The 17,649-nt window shown below is 51.4% G+C and overlaps 4 protein-coding genes across 4 annotated transcripts; 3 read left to right on the top strand and 1 right to left on the bottom strand.

Annotated features, from left to right (window-relative positions):
• Positions 1-1,514: 1,514 nt before the first annotated feature.
• Positions 1,515-5,587, top strand: AAFC00_006437 (uncharacterized protein; the record flags this gene model as incomplete). Its single annotated transcript, XM_069346393.1, has 2 exons — positions 1,515-1,687; positions 1,738-5,587. The coding sequence occupies 2 exons, from the start codon at positions 1,515-1,517 to the stop codon at positions 5,585-5,587; spliced, it is 4,023 nt and encodes a 1,340-aa protein (XP_069197605.1).
• A 678-nt stretch (positions 5,588-6,265) lies between these two features.
• Positions 6,266-7,441, bottom strand: AAFC00_006436 (uncharacterized protein; the record flags this gene model as incomplete). Its single annotated transcript, XM_069346392.1, has 4 exons — positions 6,266-6,628; positions 6,682-7,231; positions 7,311-7,339; positions 7,397-7,441. 4 exons carry the CDS (start codon positions 7,439-7,441, stop codon positions 6,266-6,268), a joined length of 987 nt encoding a protein of 328 aa, XP_069197604.1.
• A 2,072-nt stretch (positions 7,442-9,513) lies between these two features.
• AAFC00_006435 (uncharacterized protein) lies at positions 9,514-10,843 on the top strand (the record flags this gene model as incomplete). Its single annotated transcript, XM_069346391.1, has 6 exons — positions 9,514-9,600; positions 9,659-10,281; positions 10,336-10,504; positions 10,558-10,656; positions 10,706-10,761; positions 10,807-10,843. The coding sequence occupies 6 exons, from the start codon at positions 9,514-9,516 to the stop codon at positions 10,841-10,843; spliced, it is 1,071 nt and encodes a 356-aa protein (XP_069197603.1).
• A 2,791-nt stretch (positions 10,844-13,634) lies between these two features.
• Positions 13,635-15,282, top strand: AAFC00_006434 (uncharacterized protein; the record flags this gene model as incomplete). Its single annotated transcript, XM_069346390.1, has 5 exons — positions 13,635-13,735; positions 13,786-13,855; positions 13,919-14,071; positions 14,122-14,320; positions 14,372-15,282. 5 exons carry the CDS (start codon positions 13,635-13,637, stop codon positions 15,280-15,282), a joined length of 1,434 nt encoding a protein of 477 aa, XP_069197602.1.
• Positions 15,283-17,649: the final 2,367 nt, after the last annotated feature.

Here is a 17,649-nt window from a genome sequence, read left to right as displayed (position 1 = left end):
ATGCCGAGGCTGCGAACATGGAATTGTCTGGCCGCTTCGACGCATTCTGAAATCGTGATCGTTGAGAAGCCACAGATATGGTAAAATCGCATCCTCTAGCGAACTCCGAGACGGGGTTATCATGGAGCATCTTGCACCGATCGTATAGCGTGAAGGGGCTGTTTGCCCTCCTGTTGTGCTGATGAAAGGTAGATATGCTTGGATGGGTCACCAGCAATAAAACTCCAAGGTATTCGAGAAGTTCCGGAACAATTCCCTGCTAAACTGACGTAGCCATCCCGGCGAGTATGCAGATCAATCACTTCCATGTGGCTGTAGAGCGCATGCACGCATATTTATTGCAGATGGAAAGCAGATGAGAGATCGACGACAGATTGGGTAAGTGCCTGACTCGCAACACTTTACCAAATCATCGCGACGGCCACGGGCCTCAACCGCAAGCTTTCCTGTCGGACATTCCCCACATGTCAAACGCTGGTATACGCTGACTCGAGCTCGATATGCACTGCATGCAGCTGTCGTTCCGAGTCAAGTAGCCTCGGCGGTAAGTGCGGGCGCCTTCTAAACAAAGGGAACGTGTCTAAGACATCCTTGATCCTATCTCATATCCTCTAAAGCCGTTTAACCGATGCTCGCCTTCATCCGGACGTTGTTTCTCTACACACAAGATCCTCATGAAAACGACCGACGTTCAGCGGTGTATATGCTCCAAGACCGAAACCGTCGCAGGACCGCATTAAGTCTAGGTTGACATGAGCTTGTCACTAAACGGGTGGCCCGTCCCGCTATCCGAATAGGCGACATCTGTGAACCATGGGGGTAATGACTTGTTTACAGCATCATCAACAGCAGATGTATACTGGGAGGCCAGGCCAGAAGGGAAACACTACTTCGATTTTCCGCTGCACAAGGTGGTCACTGTCCGCTGATCATGTACGATGGTCCCAAAGCTGGTCTTATCGAACGATGGCCTCAATCTCGTCAACCGATCTGGCTACCTTCGGGTTTTGACGACACCTCCCGAGGCAATGGAACAACGTAAGCTTGTAGAAACCCACCATCGTTGTGGTGGTCCTCTTGCAAAGCTCTTAGCAAGATGCTCCTTCCAGGTGAAACCAGACTGACGCTATGAACATGCTTGATTTTAAACTCATCAGCCACCAACTGATCGATAGAGCTCGTATACTGTCGTATCGACTCCGACACTGGGGTTCAACTCCCGCCGATGTGCACACTATCGGATAATACCTTCAACGTTGTGTTTACCCTGTCTTATGGATAGGTATTGATGCGAGATCAGTTCCATCACTGACTGTATCGTTTTCCCAAGGAAGGATGAAACATTATCTGCGGTTGAATCGTTCAATGGTAATGATGCCGTGATATGGCTGGGCCTCTGCCGACCGTCTATCAACCTTGATGGAATATTCGACACCGATATATAAAGATCGGTGGTGGACACCATTTCTGTGACAATCCATCAACAATTTGCATCCAGGCTTTCTATCACAATCATGCGCATCACTTGGCTACCGACCGCACTCTTCGTGCTGGAAGTCTTTGCTCTCCCAGCAGAAAGATATGCAAACAATGAACGCCGTCAACTTCTCGGCGCCCTCCTCGGATTATCCTCGAGCAGCAAAGCAAGTGTGGCGCCAGTTTCCGTCTCTATAGGTGCTTCAACTTGGTATGAACTGAAAGAACCTACCATAACTCACATTTACTGACAGTCAAAAGTGCGGCTGTTTCTACTACCACCCAGATCTCCATCGTCACAGTCGCTGCTGCTCTTCCAACCTCGTCGATAGCGCCAGCTCTGTCATCGCTCAGCTCGCAGCTCAGTGTTCGCGTTCCGACTCTTTCTCTGGGGGCTCTTCCAACCCTTCCCTCTATTGCAATTGCAGCTCCAACCGCGGCCTTGTCTAGTCTTGCTTCTCAGCTGTCTAGCGTTGCTTCTGCTGGTGCACCCTCGTCTGTTGTTTCTGCAGCTAGCGCACAGCTCTCTAGCATACTGTCCGGTGTTGCAGCAAGCGCGACCTTGCCGAGCTTCACTGCACCTACGGCTGCAATTTCCAATGTGGCAGCTCAGGTTTCGAGTGCGGCTGCACAGCTTCCTACTCTCAGTATCCCTGCTGTCAGCGTTCCTACGTTCAGCATCCCGTCGATTGCGGTTGCAGCTCCAACTTCGGCTCTATCTGGTCTTGCCTCTCAGATCTCTAGCCTCGCTGCCGCGGGTGCCCCTTCGGCCGCGGTTTCATCTGCTAGCAAACAACTATCTAGCATTCTTTCTGGTGTTGCGGCCAGTGCAACCTTACCGAGCTTTACCGCACCCACGGCTGCAATCTCTAGTGTCGCTGCTCAGGTCTCGAGTGTTGCTGCACAGCTCCCTACCCTCGGTCTTCCCACTCTGAGCATTCCTGGTGCCAGCGTCACTCTTCCTACTCTCAGCGTCCCTAGCGTCAGCATTGCTCTTCCTACCCTCAGCGTTCCGGGCGCGAGTGTTGCTTTACCTACCTTCAGCATTCCGTCTATCGTAGTCGCAGCTCCAACCTCGGCTCTCTCTGGCCTTGCCTCCCAGATTTCTAGCCTTGCTGCCGCGGGTGCTCCTTCGGCCGCTGTTTCATCAGCTAGCGCACAACTATCGAGCATTATTTCTGGTGTTGCGGCCAGTGCAACCCTACCAAGCTTCACTGCACCTACCGCCGCAATCTCTAGTGTCGCCGCTCAAGTCTCGAGTGTCGCTGCACAGCTGCCTACTCTCAGCCTCCCCGGTGTCGGCCTGCCTAGTCTCAGTGTTCCTACCATTAATCTTCCTACTCTCAGTCTTCCATCCATCGGGATTGCAGCTCCAACTTCGGCTCTGTCTGGTCTCGCTTCTCAACTGTCCAGTCTCGCTAGCGTTGGTACTGCGGCCCCAGCCTCTGCTGTTGCGTCTGCTGGTGCACAATTCTCCAGCATCATATCGGGCATCTCGGCGAGCGCGACCTTGCCAGGCTTCACTGTGCCGACTGCAGCCATTTCGAGTGTCGCCGCCCAAGTTTCCAGCATTGCTGCGGGCGTAACAATCCCCCCCACTGCTGTGGCTCTGCCTACTGCCGCACTATCTAGTGTCATCTCGCAATTCTCCAGCTTGGCCAGCGGTGTCGCTGCTGGTGCTACATTGCCCGGAGTCGCTCTTCCCACATCTGCTGTGGCGTCAATCAGCGCTCAGCTTTCTAGCATCTTATCTGGCGTCGCAGTCAGCGCAACATTGCCTGGATTCACTGCTCCTACCGCCGCCATCTCCAGTGTTGCTGCTCAGGTCTCTAGCGCTGCATCCGGGCTCGGTAACAACGCCGGTGCCGCCGTTGGTTCTGCTGCCTCGGCCGCGTCATCGGATGCGGCAGTTCTTGCTTCCCAAGTGAGCAGTTTGCTCGCTCTTCCTAGCGTGAGCTTAGGCGTTGCTGTCGGTGTCCCAACTCCGCAGCTTTCTGGCATCTCTGGCCAGCTCTCAAGCGTCCAGAGTGCTATCTTGGCAGGTGTTACACCTCTTCCCGTCTCGATTCTGTCCTCCATCAGTTCTGAGGTGTCTGTGGTTGCTGCTGGTGTTCAGAGCACTGTGGGCGCCGCTGTTGCCAGCGCCACCTCCCAAGCTGGCAGCCTCATCTCTGAAGTTACGAGCTTGCTTGCCCTGCCGACCGTCAGCGCGGGTGTTTCTGTTAACGTTCCCCAATTGAGCATCTTGTCCAACGAGTTGACGAGCATTACTGGCGCTCTGGGATCGAATACGCTCCTCCCAAGCTTGCCGACGTTGGAATTGTCTTCGATCCAGAGCCAGGTCGGCGCTATCGTTAGCGGACTTCCCGGTGCGCAATCTTCGATCCTCGCAGCCGCCACTGCTGAGGCCGGAAGCCTTACCTCTGCGATTGGTGCTGCGATCCCTACAGCCACTGGTGTTGTACCATCTGCATTGAGCAGCCTACAGTCCCAATTGTCCAGCATCGTCGCGAGCGCAAGTCTTCCTGGGTTCGCTCTACCCACAGGCGAGTTGTCGTCTCTATCCGCACAATTTTCAAGCGTTTTGGCTGGAGCAACACTCCCCAATCTTGATCCTGCTGTAGCCAGCGCGACGTCGGCATTGGGCAACGCTGCATCCGATGTCAGCGCCGTCCTCGCTCTACCAACTCTTGGACTTCCCACTGGTGCGTTGTCTTCTCTGGCCAGTCAGCTCTCTAGCGTTGAGAGTGGTGTCGTTGCCAGCGCAACTCTCCCTGGATTTGTCGTCCCAACTGCAGCGATCTCTTCTCTGGGTGCACAGGTCTCTAGCGTCATTGCTGGTGCAAGTCTCCCAGCTGGTAGCGCAGTCATTGGTGCTGCCACTTCCAACCTCGGAAATCTCGTCTCCGAAGCTACCAGCCTTCTCGCACTCCCCACCATTGACCCTAGCCTGTCTTTGGCTGTCCCTACCGCTCTACTCAGCAGTATCGCGGCCGATGCTAGCAGTCTCCTCAGCGGCATCAGTGCCAGTGCCACACTCCCTGCATTCACCTTGCCTTCGCTTCAAGTCGGTGCTCTGTCTTCTGCACTCGCAAGCATTGAGTCTGGTCTTCCCAGTGCAGCATTGCCTAGCATTGCCCTTCCTAGTCTTGACCCCTCCAGCGCTACTGCTGCTCTTGGTTCGCTTTCTGCCGAGATCACTAGCGTCCTTGCTCTGCCTACTGCAGTTCCTTCGCTCAGTCTTACCCTTCCCACAGGATCTCTGGGAGGAATCCAGTCCGACATTTCCAGCCTCATCAGCGGTATTCAGGCCAGTGCTACCCTGCCTAGCTTTACTGTTCCTACCTCTGATATTGCGGCCTTGTCGTCTCAGTTGTCGGCTGCTCTGTCGGGTGTTCCCAGCGTCACCCTTCCTAGTCTTGGTCTTCCTAGTGTTGGCCTTCCCAGCGTTACTCTTCCCACGATTGCTCTCCCGAGTGAGACTCTTCCTGCCCTGCCTAGTATCGGTGCAGAGATTTCGTCCTTGGCTGGAGACGTCTCGAGTGTACTCGCTCTTCCTACACTACTTCCAAGCTTGAGCATCACATTGCCCACTGCCCAAGTCAGTTCGATTCAGTCTGAGATTTCCGCCATTGCCTCTGGAATCAGCGCCAGCGCAACTCTTCCTTCCTTCAGCCTGCCTAGCGTGGCTATCGGCGCACAGCTGTCTTCTCTTTCCTCTGACCTCTCCGGTATTGTCAGCAGCATTGTAGCTGGCGTTCCTTCTTCTGCCCTCGCGCTTCCAACAACTGTGCCATCCGTCACGCCTCTGCCCATCAGCGATCCCTTGACTCTACCTACCGAGAGCATCAGCTTCTGCGGCGCCGTCCTGATGTGCGGTACATCTACCGCGAGCGTAGGAGCAGCCACAACGGTGACCTCGACCATCTACATCCAACTTCCCACTGGCTCTGTTCCCGCCATCAACCTCTACGGTGTCGTTAAGCCCGTCCTGAGCTTCGTCGGCGAGACCACTCAAGAAGCCGACAACTTGCTGAACGACCTCGGCGAGGGCCTCGGTGACTTAGTCACTGGACTCGGGGATGGTTTGGGCAACGTCATCCATTTCTAGATGTATTCGAAGCGAGTCGGAGTATGGACAAGGAGCAAAGCGGCGGCGTTGACGGGAGCACACGTGCATGCATAACGAACCTTTTCTTTTTCTTACTGCCAGAAGTTACTCACGACATTAACGTCCACTGGACGTAATCACGACCCGTTTTATGGTTTTTCTCACTTTTTCATAGCTATATAGTTGACATAATTCTTTTAAGATTTTTAGTTGCTACCAACCCTCCTGACCGTCCCGGCCACCTTGTGCATTGAAATTGTCTATTGGTGATTGTGTCCTGTAATTCTTGGTCATCGATGCGGTGACAGCAGCGACAGCAAGACGGAAAAAGAAAAGATCGCACCTTAGCCAACGGCGCATCTGGCCCAGGGGTATCTACTGACACGATAGAGATACGGCGTGCATGCATCCACGCATAAATCCAGTCCGTTTGTGAATAAAACGATGGTCATTGAATTAAGTTTGTTCCTTCCCGCGAAATTCAGGCAAAGCTCATCAAGATGGACACATTCGTGCATCCGGTCCAACGCTGCGATCACCGTACTCAAGCCCAAGAATTGAAATCAGGAGACAGAGAAAACGACCAGAGCAGGAGAGATAAAAAAGACGCTGCCCCATCCCCTTTGACCTCCACCTTCCTTCCTTCCCGATCCCGTCTAGAAGCCCCACCCCCACCTCTCACTCCCTATCCCCAACCTCACGCATAAGTCTCGAAGGATGATGTTCGCGACTCGACTCGACCTGGAGCGCAAGTCTCGAATCATTATTCAACGCCGCGATCTCGCGCAGACGATCCTGCCGATCCTGCTCTGTCTCGGCAGGGTTATCTCTATAGGGCTCCTCGTCGATTTCGTCGTCATCGTTGTAATCTGTGATTCTGCGGTGCTGGTCTTCGGCGTCGTTTGCGCCGTCGTAGTTTCCTCCTGTTGCTGCTTCGAGCAGGGCTGCGTTGCGGGGTTTGGAGGATGCGGACGAGGATGAGAGACGGAGAGAGTCGCGCGCCCACGTCGGGTGGATTGCTGGGATGGCTACTATTATCGCCTTGATGCCGGGTTAGGTCTCGTGTGTAGAAAGAAAATCAAAGGGGGGCTCACCATCCAGAAAAACGTCCCGATCGCAACAGCGAGGATACACCCCGCACTAGTCCTTTCCACGCCCCTCCATCCAGCCTCACAGCTCCTATGCAGCCGCTCAGGCCACAACCGCGTACACTCGTCGACGCCGACACCTCTGCCAGCTGCAGGAAACGGAAACGGCATGTCACGCACGGTGCGAAAACCACAGCACTCGAGCCCGTCCTGGATCTGACGTAACTGGTTACCGTTCTTGTCGCGGAACAGGCTCTGCCATTTCTCTCGCAGGGCGCAGCTCAGGCCGCCGACGGGCGAGATGTGCGTCCCTGCTAGTGTCGCGACGACGGTCGTGTACATGAGCAGACCTAGCACTGTTAGGGTCGAGGGCAGCAGCACCGCGGGGATGTTCGATGCGTGCCGGTGCCGGAACTTTTTGGATGTCGATAGGGAGCGGGCCAGCGCGGTCGATGTCTCGAGACTTAGACCTGCCAGGAGGGGAAGGGCCAGGGTTAGGGATGTGAGTGTTGAGCTTATGGGTACGGCGTAGTGATGGGACTGGTGGAGGGCGTAGCTTGTCAATGGGTTAGTCGAAAATGATTATTAGCTGCCATGGACTGCTGTAGACGAAGAGGCTGATTTATATCACTCACGCAGCTAGCGCTGTCATTACAGCGAGGTACTGTGGTTTTCATCAGCTAGATCTACAGGAAAGGCTGTCTTTGAGGTTCGCTCTTACTATGACGCTCAGGGTCGTGGCGATTTGTCTTCTGGTGAACTTCATGATGGCTTGTGCCTTTCTTCAACTTCTGGTATGAGTGTCGCAGGATCGTGTCCGTACAATAGACGCCTTTTGAAACAGCCAGGTCTCTGGTGAGTAACACTTGATCTCACAACACCTGTGTATGAGCCTGCTTATGTTCGTCTGACTATTTATCCTCGCTCTGGAATATGGAGTCGCGCTGAAAACAAAACCACGTGTTCGAAGGGCGCAGCTCGCCTTCGCGGTCAGCAGCTCTTGACGCAGCTCTTTTGCCACACGACAATCGACACAGTAATGCTTCAGCGTACGACAGGCGTCGCAAGTATGATATCAACGACAACAGAAGCTTGAATGCAGAGGAACAGTCTTGCTAAGACGAGAAAAACAGACCATTACATTTCACAGTCAACGTCCATCAAAAACCACAAGCTATGAAACAAGTCACCGAACGACCCCCAAGGTTCCAAAACGCCCTGGTGAGGTCACTGATCAACAACAAAAAGTGGCGTGAAGGAGGGGGAAGAAACGTACTAGAGACAAGGGTACAGTAGCAGGCTCGAACGGGAGGGGAAAAAGGAACAGGGATTCTCCACATCATTGGAGATATGATTGATTGACTCGCGTGATTGCCTACTACTGTAGCTGAATCTCCGTGTCTTTTGATTATAAAGATACCACGATGCTGCACGAGTCTTCTTTTTCTCTGATCGTCGGAGGATAAAATACAGGTCTTGCTGCCCGGCTGCTGCGGGGTATCGACACATGGTATAGTGTACGGTGTGAATGCCGAGCATGCGGTGGATGGCCCGGCAGTGAGGTTATGGATTAAGTATCAGCCACTTGCACTCTTTCCCGAAAATGATTCATATTGCCTGCTTGCCAACTGATACTAGACAGCCAAAAGGTCAGGAGCGTCTTTACTTCTTGATTCATCCAAGCTCTTCTTCCGTGTGACCGATCTAAATTAATCTAAATCACACTGACTGCAGGTAAGCCCTGCATTGATGGAGGGTGGGGGTAAAAATGCCACCTCAGCACCGGAGTCCAAGACCGCGTGAACCAATGGGATGGACAGGACAGTGCCATATGCGCTGTGTTCCAAGGCAGACACATACTCACGAGCCGGAGAGACAAGAGTCATGTATCTAGCTATTTTCTTTGTGCTACCAATTTTTGAATATATATTCACGCAGTGCATCCTCGCCATTGCTCGTCGCATCTCTTGACAGAACCAAAATAAAATGCCTTGGCCTTGGATCTCTTCATGGAAGCAAGGTGCCGCTTACACGAATGGCTCGATGCCGATACAAACCTCGTCGCCAGATGGCTTTTCACAACAAAGACATGCAGATGCAAAGTCAGCCCTCCAGGCAATACTGAACCCCTCTCAACCCTCTTGTCCCGTCAGCACATCTCCCACAACGAGCGACGAGACCTTGTCATCCAGCGACTTGTCAAACGACATTCGGTACCTGGATCGACAGACTTCAATACTCAAACACAAAGCCGACGACTCGGAGAAAATGATGGCCTCTGCGACCGAGGCGCTCAAGGACTTTGGCGACTTGCAGACCTGGGCCGAAGTCATGTGGAGGGACATTTTTGTGCTGGAGGAAGTCTTTGCCCTGATTGAGTCTGGAGTGGTGGATGCTGAGGAGGCGGCGTTGAGGATGGGTGGCAATCTAGAGTGATTTTCTTTTGCGTCAATGAGCTACGATGAACATGATGTGGAATAATGATTTATGATTTTGTCATGGGGACTTGGTTTGGGACATGGCGCAACACTGCGGACCGAGATCGAAGTCTGATAAGCTGTCTGCTGTCTTGTTTACATCAAAGATCTTACACGAATGCCGACTGACATACATTCACACGCCTGCATGCGAGTCGGTCTTGGAACGTATATATCAAAATGTGAGGTGTAACAGATGCTCTCAATGAGGAAAGCCCCGCCAAGGTGAGCGCGTGGTGACGTCGCGTAAAGTGGAACGCGCTCTTGCCTCATTTGAACGCGTCCGCCATCTGCTGCTGCTTGAGAGAAAGAGACAGAAACTGAACAATTCATCCACCACCAACACATCATCGCCATCATCATGTCTCTACTCGTCGATAAACACCGTCCTCGCTCTCTCGAAGCCTTGACGTATCATCATGATTTATCAGACAGACTCCGAGCTCTGGTAAGACCGTTTTTTCTCCTCCCAAAGTCACCACACTGACAAGCCACCTCCTCTCAAGGCACAAAGCGGCGACTTTCCACATCTCTTGATCTATGGTCCATCTGGAGCAGGCAAAAAGACACGCATCACAGCCACATTGAGAGCTCTATATGGACCTGGTGTGGAGAAAATCAAGATTGACGCTCGTGTCTTCCAAACCACCAGCAACCGCAAACTCGAATTCAACATCGTCTCGTCCAACTACCACCTCGAAATCACTCCCAGCGATGTCGGAAATTACGACAGAGTCGTCGTTCAGGATCTGCTGAAAGAGGTGGCACAAACACAACAAGTCGATCTCAATGCAAAACAGCGATTCAAGGTTGTCGTCATCAACGAGGCAGATCATCTCACCAGAGACGCCCAGGCTGCTCTGAGACGCACAATGGAGAAATACAGTCCCAATCTCCGTCTTATTCTGCTGGCCAACAGCACAAGCAATATCATTGCCCCTATCCGCAGTCGAACGTTGTTGGTGAGAGTCGCTGCACCCACCGAAGACCAGATCTGCGATGTCTTGGCCAAAGTAGGCAAGAAAGAAAACTACCCACGAAGCGAAGCATTAGAAAGAAGAATCGCCGTGGAGAGCGGTCGCAATCTGAGGCGCGCCCTCCTGATGTTTGAAGCAGTGCACGCGCAAAAGTATGTGGTATTGTTAAGCAGGTCACCAAAGCAACAGCTGACCTTGCCTCGCAGTGAGCAAGTCAATGAGAAAACCCCCATCCCGCCACCGGACTGGGAAGCATTGATATCTCAGATCGCCCAAGACATTATTGACGAGCACACCCCAGCCAGGATACTGCAAGTCAGAGCGAAGCTTTACGACTTGTTGACACACTGCATTCCCGCCACGGTCATTCTAAAGGTATGTTTCCCCCCTGAGCCAACCGAACCACTTCTCTGACAAGACTATACTAGACCCTGACGTTTAAACTCTTGCCCAAGATCGACGAATGGCTTAGAGCAGAAATCGTGAAATGGGCTGCGTTTTATGAGCATCGTATTCGCAATGGAAGCGTCAGTCCACCACCCCGATTCTGCCTGATGTGCAGCTGACAGCGAACAGAAAGTCATATTCCATCTCGAGGCGTTCGTCGCCAAGTTTATGCGTATCCACGAAGGGTAAGCCACCCCCTTATTTTGCAATTCATCTGCTGACTCGCATAGCTACCTTATGGGTATGGAACTGGACGACGAGGTCTAGAAGAACGAACCGCCCACGAGCTTTGAGCAAATAAGTATAATTAGATGAGCGAGGCGTTTTTAATGAAGCAAGCGAGCAGGATTCAGTAGAACAATGATCAGATTGATATGATAATCGCCCTCACCCCCACGACTTGAAGTTTATTCTCCACGGCCGAAATAGATCCCAAATTCGTGTGTGATCATCAATGCTGCTGCTATCCAAGCTTTTCTGTCGGCGACTGACTACGAAGGAGCTTGGATTTGATCAACGACTCCACAATGAATATGCAATGACTCCTCCATGAAGGGTCTTCGATTCCCGAATGAATGGTCAATGACTCTTCAGCGAGCAGTGAATGAATAGCGCATGAATTGTCAATGAACCAATGGCGAGGACTAGCGCATGAACTGTCAATCACTCCCCAGTAAATGGTCAATGCCTAAGAACGAGTTCCTTTGTGTACGAGTCGTGGTTCTCTTTTCAGGCCCCTCCCTCGCACTCTCGCAAGAGCACGTCAGATACTCTTTTTTCGATTCATATCGAGATCGGGTCAACCATGGCAATCTGGTGATCTTCGAGGGTATTTGATAATTTAGACTTCTGTCGATTGCGAAGATGCCATGACATTACTCGTGCACCCTGCTCTGCTGTTCGAATTCATAATCTCTTTCTCTCCTTATACCTCGGCGAGAACAAAGAGCGCATATCGACGGAGATGCCGAAAGATAGGATACTGCGGCGCGCTCCGTATACATATACATACGGTACCCAGGCAGTCTCCTACAGATACGATTCCCCTTCCTCTGCATTTTACATCGTGACCTTGTACCAATTTCCACATTTTTAATCTAGGTGCTACCCTTGCGATTTATTGGCGTTCGGAAGTCACGAGCCGAACAGGGAAGGCGAGGGTGGAGAGCGAGGGTCAATTGATGTGGATGGATGGGACGGGTGGGGCAAGGACACCAAAGAAACGGATGCACGGATTCATCATGTTCCCTCCCTCTTGCGGCGACGTGGTATGGCTGGCTGGGCTGGCTGACTGCCATGAACCTGAGAGTCGGTAGGTCGGTATTTCGGTCGGTCGAGTATGATGATCTGCAAAGCACACCCTGTCACTGTATGATCTACACACGTTGCGTCAGATTTTCGAGTCCCACGGTCAAAGTCAAGTCGACCCGACTGCATGTGAAACCCACGAGTCAGTGGGTGGCAGCAGCTCATGGAGCGATTTTCTTTTTAGTTTGCCGTCGCGTCTGTTTCCTTGCTGGGAACATGGTCGCCTTGATAGAAAGTCGCGTCGCCCGCTACTGAATGAGATTTCTACTACAGAGGAACTCGTTTTCCATCGTTGACCATTCATCGGAAAGTCATTGACTATTCATTGCAATTTCACTGACTGTTAACTCAAAACTCATTGACTTTTCACGAGAGGTTCATCGACTGTCGATTAGGGACTCATCGACCATTTATTGAGAAGTCATTAACTAACATTGAGCTCCTTTATACTTCTCTGGTCTGTTGCCGTATTTTGCGCTTGCAGTCACAGTACCTTAGCAGATAGGGTGGAGATGCTACCTATGTGGAGCAGGTGGAAATAAGCAAAAGTTGGTCTACTTGCCGCGATCGGATTCTGTTGTATCTTCGATCAATTCACTGAGATGCCGCTCGCTCCTTGTTGCTGTGTTTTCCAGTCCTCTATAGTGGCTTGTTGACCCTGTCGTCGTCCTTCCATCAGGGCCTCTGTATAGACTTTTGGGCTGAAACACACGCTCTGCATCCTACAGTACAGCTGTGGAAGTCGGGTGGAACTGTTGCCAAGCGAGAACAATTAAACCTTCGGCTTAACAGCTTCGAAAGCTTGTAAGACCTCTTGTTCGTACCAAGTCAAAACTCCGTGCAAAACCTCGGGTCCGGGTCCACTTCTTTTGCTCTTTTGTGTATCTTGACTTTCTCCCCACACGGCCGACTAATATTGACTGTCTTGCACTCAAGAGGAAACAAGGCTTGTCTGGACTCGTCTCGTATACCAGTTCCGACTGCTTGGGAGATCAATGGATAACAGGCAATCAAAAATGCCACCCCTGCTCATCCACGTGGGATCGCTTGATCGCAGGACCACGAAGCACCGGCGCTAGACTGGCATTAGCCCGCGGAGCTACGGCAAGCGTCGTTGCCTTGCAGCGCCTATGTTCGAGAAGAACGTATGAATTTAGTTCAAGCAATATGCAGTCCGCAGCCAACCACACTCTAGATACACACAAGACCCGCCCCGCCGAACCCAGCTCCACTCATCCCTGGTGACTTCCCTTTTCGTCGATAGAAACACTTAGATCCGCGTCTGTGTGTGGTACGTGTGTGTGATGCGGCGGGGCGGCAGTAGACAAATCAAAGGGCACGCTCGAGCTTTTAGTGACCGTGGCCAGTCCCCGAACTGCCTTTTGGTTTTTACGATATACCTATTGTCACATGGTTCGCAGCATTTGTGTGTGCAAATTAGGCGCGAGTCACATTGAAAACCCTTGAACCACCCCGGGTCCTTTTCCTCCTCTCACTATAACGAAATAGAGACAACTATGTTTTGATCTTTTCTTCATCAAGCGCGGACAACTCGCGAAAGACAAATCGTGCCAGTCGATCTTTTTATATCAAAAGTCTCACATTCTCTGGTCTCTTTCCGCAAGCACAGCCCGATTACGGCGTGTCGGTCGCGTGTCCGCTGATCTCGAGATACACATACCAACCGTTCCTTCTCTGCGGTTTTCTCTTTCTTTTTTTTGTGTTGGAGTAGTTGTAGAAGACGGCCGAGATGGCTACTTATCAAGCATTTCCCATTTCATTCCAGCATGAACTAGAACGGGAGTCGTGGGCGTTGTATACGCTCGGCATTCTCGTAATAGCCTTGAGAACGTCGGTGGACTCCGCCGCTTTTGTGCTTCCTTTTCGCTGACAGATATTAGGTTCGCTAGAATACGCAAAATGTCATGGAGGGGTCTGGAGATTGATGACTACCTTATTTTCTTAGCTGCAGTACGTTTCGTGTCACTGCGACTTACTTACGCAACGGTTTGCTAATTCGTTGTTTGGTTATAGGCGTGGTATACAACGCTTATAGTCACGTTGAACCTTACTGCCCAAGGTGGAGGCTCCGCGCTTGCTATGCCTGGGGAAGATGTGTCTATTCTGACGGAGATTCAGATCAAATTGAGGGAAAGGGGTGCGAAGATTGATTTGGTTGCCGAACAGGTAAAGTCTTCTCTGTTTTCATTACTATTCACAAAGCTGACCATTTCCAGTCCATGCTTAATGTGATATGGACGCTAAAAGTATGCATGCTGTTGTTGTACAACCGCCTCACCATGGGCTTGAGGCAGCACCTCGCGGTCAAAGCTATAGCTATTTATGTTGCTGTCGGCTATGTCGCTTGCCAATTGGCCTTCTTCTGCGAATGTATCCCGTTCAGTCAGTATTGGCAAATTGTGCCTTCGCCACCGAGTGAGTTTGTTTCTCGTCATCCTAATTTCTATGCTAATGGTAGCTTTACAGGGAACTGCATGGTCCTATACGACTACGCCATCGTGCAAGGAATATTTAACATCTCTTCGGATCTGTTCATGATGCTCGTTCCTCTGCCGCTCATCCTACAAGTATCAGTGCCTCTGAAACAAAAAGTCATCCTCCTGGTCATTTTCTCCATGGGGATATTCGTCATCGTCGCCGCCGCCCTGACAAAAGCCGAGTTCTTCATTTCCGTCTACGCCGACTCGTACATGTTCTGGTACACGCGCGAAGCCTCGGTCGCAGTCTACGTCGCAAACCTACCATGCATCTGGCCTCTACTTCGCGAAGCATTGCCAGTATTAAAATCATGGACACCCGGATTTGTGTCGTCGAACATGTACAAACGCCGCCACCCACATGGCACGCACGGAGGCACGGTGACCAGCACGGGCCCCATGACAAGAGGTCTCGGCACGCGCACGAACGTGACGCGACATTCGCTGGACGAATTCCAAAAGATTGTCGAGGGCTCGGCGATTTCGCATGCGACGTCGACAACAACAAAATCGACTGGAGAGACGGGCGTCAGAGAAGTGCGACCTTATCGCAGCCGAATCGAAGCTGGCGGAAACGGAACAGGTCACGACCGCGGCTCGAGTTCCTCGTCGCTGTCCAACGACTCGTCGAGTATCGAGATGGTGTTTGCGGACGGGATCCGCGCCGAGACGACGATCGAGATGAGCGTGCTAGAAGCTGAAGAAGGAAACCACACCTATTATCAACAGCACCAATCGCATCTCCATCCGTCCACGAACCATCAGAGAAGCAGAGACCTCGTGCGACCGCCCCAGGAATCCCACTCATCGTCAACGCTGAGTCAAGACTACAACAATCACGCTTCGTATGATTTGGAAAAGGGGATCGGCGGGAGTGTGCAGCCCCGAAGCGGCGTTTGATTCTTCTTTTTGGCTATTTGCTTGTACATGGCTTGAGACCTCGTCTTGCTCGACGCAACGACAGACGCTGTACATATGTGGCTTGTAAGGGACACCTGTCCACGGAACGATAACGCGGTGTAGATAAACGGATGGACGATCAGCATATGACTGACCAGCCAGCTTTTCCTCTTTTTTACCCTTCTAGAGACTACTATAAATGAGATACCCCCAGTTACCCTTTTTCCAATACAGCTGCCATCCCACAATGTCCTCGATCATGACTTCAACCATCACTCAGCGACGGTGTAGTAGCAGCGATGGATCTGCGGCAAGATAGGAAGGCAGGGAAAGGCAATGCAGCATTAGCGAGCTTGCAGTTTCCAACAAGGTGCCTCCGATATAGGCAGCCTGCGACTTCCATTTATGCGAGTGTTTCTATCGCCAGCTTTGGATTCAATTCCAACCGGATCCCTTCTTGCAATCTCGATCACCTTGCACTCCGTCACTTTACCTCACAACAACTTCGTTGTTGTATACCAATCAAAATGGCCCAAAACAGAGACCCAGCCTTCCTAGAAACTACACGGAGAATGCAGAGGATTGCTGTTACGTCAGCCTACCTCCAGTCTGGGGAGGGGCATGACCCCCAGGCACGACCCCCAGGCACACGCCCAAAGTCTGCCGCATCTCAAAGACTTGATAATATGTTATACTATTGTGACATGCTTCAGAGGTCTATATCAATATAACGCTATTGATTGAGATCTGAGATTTCGGTGCTGGTGCCAGGTGCGCGTGAGAGGCCCTCTCTTGCTCGACGTTGATCCTACCCGCGATCGCATGCTGGATGGTGGCTGACTGGGCTTATAATCGTCGTCATCGTCATTGGCGCCGTCGAGCTTGGGGTTCATACGTGAGTCGAACATCCTTACTTAGCTACAAGAAGTCATCTCACCTGGTATTGCAGACTGGAGACTTGTCTGAGCAGGCGAAAGCGCCCGCTCACTTCGTTTGCAGCCAAGGCATCACGACAATACATATTTGAGTTGACTCTGCACATACGAGCCATATTGTAGACTATGATCGATCAGGTGAGAATAACGTGTAATTGTCGATTGAGTGTTGATGATATAAAGTCAGTCAGTCGACGGCAGAGGAAAAAGTTCTTCTTGTAAGATTAATCGCTCCGATCGTGGAAGGAACACCAAGGTGCCTTGACCTTGGTCTCACTGCACTGTCAAGAGTAGTCTGGTAGTGAGGTACTTTAGGATGCAGTTGTTTTCCACTAGTCGTATACTAAGAGGCCTCACTTTACGCGCTGTGCAAGGCTATAGATCTCACGTATATCTCACCCTGTCCATGCTATCAATTCACAGTGTCAGTGAAATTAGAGGAGACAGCACTCATTAGTACAATCGCCAAGATGTTCTTGCTAGTAAGTCCTTTTAATAGCAGCGATGCATTCACTTATCAATAGCAGAAGTGATGGGTTCACGTCTGATGCCAGAGTGAGAGCTGTATCAATCTCTGACTTCTATACAGATTAGCGTCTGCATCACAATAACCGACCTCACTTAGCTTTCATCTCGCTATTGAATCAGTACCACAGCTTTGGTGTGAGACACTATCAATTTTGTTCCCTCGCGTCATCTGCCATCTTTCTCTACTTCCATCTCTACCATTGGACAACTTTACTTCCTATCGATCCTATTCCCTCGCATCAACACCTGTATATCTCTACCTTCATCTCGTTATTGCACCAGTACCCCAGCTTTGCTGTACGGGACTACCATTCCCGTTCCCTGGTCTTTCTTCAGCACGAAATGGCGCCTCTACAGACACCAGGATCATACAACTGGATGTTCGATCCGGTCCTGAACCCTGCTGGAAAGGGTCATCTAAAAAGATCGCGCAGACAGAGAGCTGCTGAAAAGAAGGCTGCTGCGGCCCGAGAGCTTGAAAAGGCGCAGAACACTCCAGCAGAGGATGGAGTTACTACTGGCGACACGCTTACGACTGCATCTGGGATTCAACCTTCCTTAAGGTACCTTATGCTCAACAACCTCATTATGATTTCTACTTTACGAAAACTTCCCCTTGTCAGTCTTACAAACTCCTCGAAGTCTCAATGGCTCCTAAATCACGTTATGTGAACAACATGGGCACTTCGATAGAAGTGCCGTCGTGTTCTATACAGAACATCGCGCAGCTAGGCCTGGGTCTTCTGGGCACTCGTGACTTCAAGGCTTATTTCAGAGATCATCTAGCAAAGAAAATGGCCTTATACTTCTGCTTCTCGAAAACGAGAAAAGGCCTGGATTTCAAGACCACCAAAGGAAAATTGCCAAGCTTCGACGTCCTTTATGATGCTCTCACACCTCTAGA

The sequence above is a fragment of the Neodothiora populina genome (assembly GCF_041146345.1).
Source record: "Neodothiora populina strain CPC 39397 chromosome Unknown canker_contig_7, whole genome shotgun sequence".
Taxonomy (NCBI): domain Eukaryota; kingdom Fungi; phylum Ascomycota; class Dothideomycetes; order Dothideales; family Dothioraceae; genus Neodothiora; species Neodothiora populina.
Note: the sequence above shows the minus strand (reverse complement) of the source record. Positions and strands in the feature narration are given on the sequence as shown.